Genomic DNA, 4,071 nt, shown 5'->3' on the forward strand with positions numbered 1-4,071 from the left:
TTTTAAATATAATCATAATAAACAGTGCCATGGATTTAATTTACCCGTTCAGCACGTGCACATTATTCAGTCTAATTAGTCATATTATAATATGTTAATTGCAAACATATAGCCTAGTCAATTAACAGATTGGGTTTAGTTGGAAAATAATAACCACGTAGTCGACACTAATTGTTTCGTTTCAATATTGTAAAAATAAAGAAATAAAGAGGCAAAAAGCATGAATCTCTTTCAACGGCGGATTGAATTACGTAGTGTGAAGTAGTAGGCTATACTCCCCCCTCCTCCCCAAGATGTAAGTTTTATAGGCTATAAAATGTAATTGTAGAACGTCAACAAAGTTACAGCTTTTGGCCGAGGACTCCCGGTATCCCCCAATAGGAAGATTGTTTTTATTTGCGCATGTACTACGGCAATTAATCTCTTTAATGACGTCCTCAATCATAAACTACTGTGATTTATGGACTCAGAAACAATGTAATCTATGTCTCATTCAACAGCTCTAGTCCATAGCGTATGGCTAATTCAATCATCAATCTTTCTAGGAAAAATATTCAAGAGCCAAACAAGCTACAGTTGGAAAATATTTATTGTAACTTCGTTAGAAGTAGCCTATTGTTATTGGAAGTATGTTAAGTCTGTTACTGTTTTGGGCTGAAATTATGTTTGGAAATGATCGCAGTGTCGTTTCAGTAGTTTATATTTGTGATCAAATCTGCTCACTATTGTCCATTTAACACCAATCAATTCACTTTCTATATTTCAGGATCAAGAGTTTTGCCTTCCATTCTGAAGGAAAGATTTCATCATCAAAAGATCACTTGTTGCAACAATATTCTTTGTAAGAATGTCTAAAAATCTAAGAATATTCTAAGAATATTGAGACAATTATTTTCAGACCCATTGTATGCTAAATTAAAACAAAAACAACATCAACGTTCAAGTGAATGGAAAATAGTAAAGGACATGATGATGAATATCTCTCGTAAATAGGAAACATTTTATTCTAATAAAATAGGCTATTTATAACATTATTGTACCGGGAAATGATACAAAAATAAAATGAAAATATGTTGTATATCATTATTTGGAGGCATAATATTGGCAATATTAAAAAAAAACTATTCAACTGATGAATTTATTGTTTTCAAACTTACCTCATTGGAGCCATGTATTAATCAATCAAGCAATTACATCAGAATAAAAACTGAAGCCAGTTATTTGTAAGAACTTGGAAGACAGGAAGCTCTTCCTAAACTAAGATGTTTGAATTGTTTTCTCTTTTAGAATAGTTAGTAGCTCAAGTGTTGCAGGTCGATTGTTGTGAGCGTTTCTGAGAAAAAATCGAAACCTTCAGATGATAAACCCATTGGACTATCTATAGAATCTGACAAACTTGGAGAGAAGGAATCCGATGAGAAAACGTGAAAGTCCTGCAAAGAGACGTCCAGGGCCGGGGAATGCGCATTGTCCCCGCCAGATGCGCAGTCCGGGCCTATTGTTGACACGCATATAGGAACAGTGGGTGCCGGGTTAGGAAAATGTTTCAGATTTTTGTCATCGCTGTTTAAAGGCGAAGCAGTTGAGCTTTGGGAATCTCCATTGTGATTGTGTGCATTCTGAGACTGTTGTTGTGAAGTTAAGGTATTCTGGTGAAAAGAGCAGCTTTCCCTCTCCAGAAGCGCGCCGGCGGGTAGGCCTACATTGTTACCAGCCTGTTCGAAGTCCTCCTCTCTCCCGTCCTCCAGACTAGTGAATGTCCCCTCGCCGTTCTGGTTCTCCTTGCAGTGGGTTTGTCTCTTGTGCTTCATCCTGCGGTTCTGGAACCAGACTTTCACCTGCCTCTCAGTTAAATTCAGTAAAGCAGCTATTTCCACCCGCCGGGGTCTGCACAGATACTTGTTGAAGTGAAACTCCTTCTCCAACTCCAATAGCTGGGTGTTGGTGTACGCTGTCCTCAGCCTCCGAGATCCCCCGCCACCACTCTCTGCAATCTCTGGCGACCCTGAAAAACATTGAAAGACATTTGAAATGTTCAACCAATACAAAAAAAGCAATTGATGATTGAATATAAATATATAAATGGCAGTTGGTAAATAAAACATCGAGGTTCTACTGGGCCGCACAGCAAATGGTTTGTGGGAGCACAGACACCGCGCTGAAACGATTTATGAGCCCGGAGCAGAATATGATGGGTCTGCGTGGACCAGGCCGACTGGCTTGAAGATTAATGAACATGCCAGCTGCCGGTCGGTCGGCCTGCTGTAAGAGTAATCTATCACTCTTCATTACTGTCACACATTAACATTCTTCCACTGCATCACCAGTCAGCAGCACACTGACCACTGAAAATGTTCAAATAATTACACTTTTGCTAATAGATATTCTGCAAGTCATGAGAGAGAATTACCCCCCAAAATAGAATGTTGAGACCAGACAGACCTTTGCATTTTGATAGGCTAATGGGCTACCTACCCCGACTGTAATTTCATTAAAATATAATAGAGCCAATAGATAGGCTAATCAATCATGTCTTTACCTTGGGGAGAGAAGTGAAGTGGCGCAGTGTCGGGAGTTGTAGCTGTGGCAGTAGTCTGGTGGTTTTTCTTGGAGGCTTTCTTCTCCTTCATCCAAGGGTACTCCGGGGGTAGGGATGCGGCTGGCAGAGGGCTACAGACTCCATTCAGATTCTGCTTTGACCGGCTGTGGCGTGGGTGGCTGCCCGGGTTGAGGCTGGGAATGGTCTGCTCAAAAGGAGGAGGAATCAGTGTCGACTGTGAAAGCGTCGAGTTCTTGATTGATGAACTTTGAAATGCATCACCGACAGGGGTAAAAGATGTCAGGCACTCAGCAAGCGACGGCTGACTATTGATAAAACCGCTCTCTCGCTCAAATTCGTAATTCATCTCCTCTCTTCTTGTCTTTGAAAAGTCACCGGTCGTAATTTTGTGGGCGAGGAGAAAATTATGAAATTTCGTGACAAGTGGTTTTTTTCCAACAATGTTGCTGATTACGGCCGTATGGGGACAGCGATGCCATTAAACTATATTGCTTTCATGGAGACAACGTTGAAATTGGACCGTATTACTTGTCACATGATTACCTCTGCCCAATGACAATTTGGGGTTTAATCAAAAGAAGCCACTGTCCTCTGTGATTGATGGAGAAAGTCGGATAGGTAACGCCTAGTTCTGGGGGTAGGGTCTAGTCTGCTTTATTTACACACAGTACTGTCCCCGAATGGAGGATAGTCCATTTAAGAAGAGCCCGTGTGGGTGTGTGCGTGCGTGTGCGTGCGTGCGTGCGTGTGTGTTTGTGTGTGTGTGTGTGTGTGTGTCCTTTGGATCCAACACCTCATTGTCCCGGGTTTATGTCTCAATGTAACGACTAAAGACGAAGTCATTATCAAAGTTAACTCATTAATCAGAAAAATAATTCTGACCAAGCCTGTGGCTCTGCAGAGTGGTACACAGAGACACAACCGAGCAGACATTCAGAGCAGTCTCCCTCCTTTTCAATCTGAGAGAGAGAGTGAGCGAGAGAGAAAGATAAATATTTTTGCACAGTCTGTAAAGTTTGTATTCTAAACGTAGGTCTTGATATTTCCTATAAGAATCTGAATACCTTTAAAGATGAGGACTTTCTTTAATACTCACTCACGTATTACTTGTTGTTCTCATGTCAGACTTTGTAAACAAATGTATAAAATATTTAACAAATATTATTATTTATACATTTGTTGCCTTCGTGGAAAGCCATTGATTGAGCACAGATATATTAGGAATAAAGTGCTATTTGCATGTGGAACTATCACGGGATGCATGAAATCCCTGTCTGCATGTTTTTGGTGACCTACTCCTATTGTATGGAGATATTACAGTGTGGCACGTGGTTGTAAACTTGCATCATATTTCTGGAGACGCAGCTGCTTCAAATCTCTTTAATCCACCATCAAGATCTGTCAACGTTGAATTGCATCAGAAATAGAAAAATGCATGGGGATGAGAGACGCTGACACAGGAAGAGTAGCCACTGACACAATATTTTGAAGAAAAATAACATTGAATGTGA

The 4,071-nt window shown here is 40.5% G+C and overlaps 1 protein-coding gene across 1 annotated transcript; it reads right to left on the reverse strand.

The window, feature by feature from the left end:
• Positions 1–571: 571 nt before the first annotated feature.
• hoxa2b (homeobox A2b) lies at positions 572–3,038 on the reverse strand. Its single transcript, XM_090220989.1, has 2 exons — positions 2,540–3,038; positions 572–2,005 (listed from the first exon to the last, which is right to left on the reverse strand). Exons 1-2 carry the CDS (start codon positions 2,904–2,906, stop codon positions 1,293–1,295), a joined length of 1,080 nt encoding a protein of 359 aa, XP_090077115.1. The 5' UTR covers positions 2,907–3,038; the 3' UTR covers positions 572–1,292.
• Between the last annotated feature and the right edge of the window lie 1,033 nt (positions 3,039–4,071).

Source organism: Oncorhynchus mykiss, chromosome 3 (assembly GCF_057628025.1).
Source record: "Oncorhynchus mykiss isolate SJ-2025 chromosome 3, ASM5762802v1, whole genome shotgun sequence".
NCBI classification, from domain to species: domain Eukaryota; kingdom Metazoa; phylum Chordata; class Actinopteri; order Salmoniformes; family Salmonidae; genus Oncorhynchus; species Oncorhynchus mykiss.

Excerpts from the sequence above, each read along its gene's own strand:
- hoxa2b (XM_090220989.1), bottom strand. The coding sequence starts at position 2,906 with ATGAATTACGAATTTGAGCGAGAGAGCGGTTTTATCAATAGTCAGCCG. Across the intron at positions 2,006-2,539 it reads ACTTCACTTCTCTCCCCAAG|GGTCGCCAGAGATTGCAGAG; the intron begins GTAAAGACATGA and ends AATGTTTTTCAG.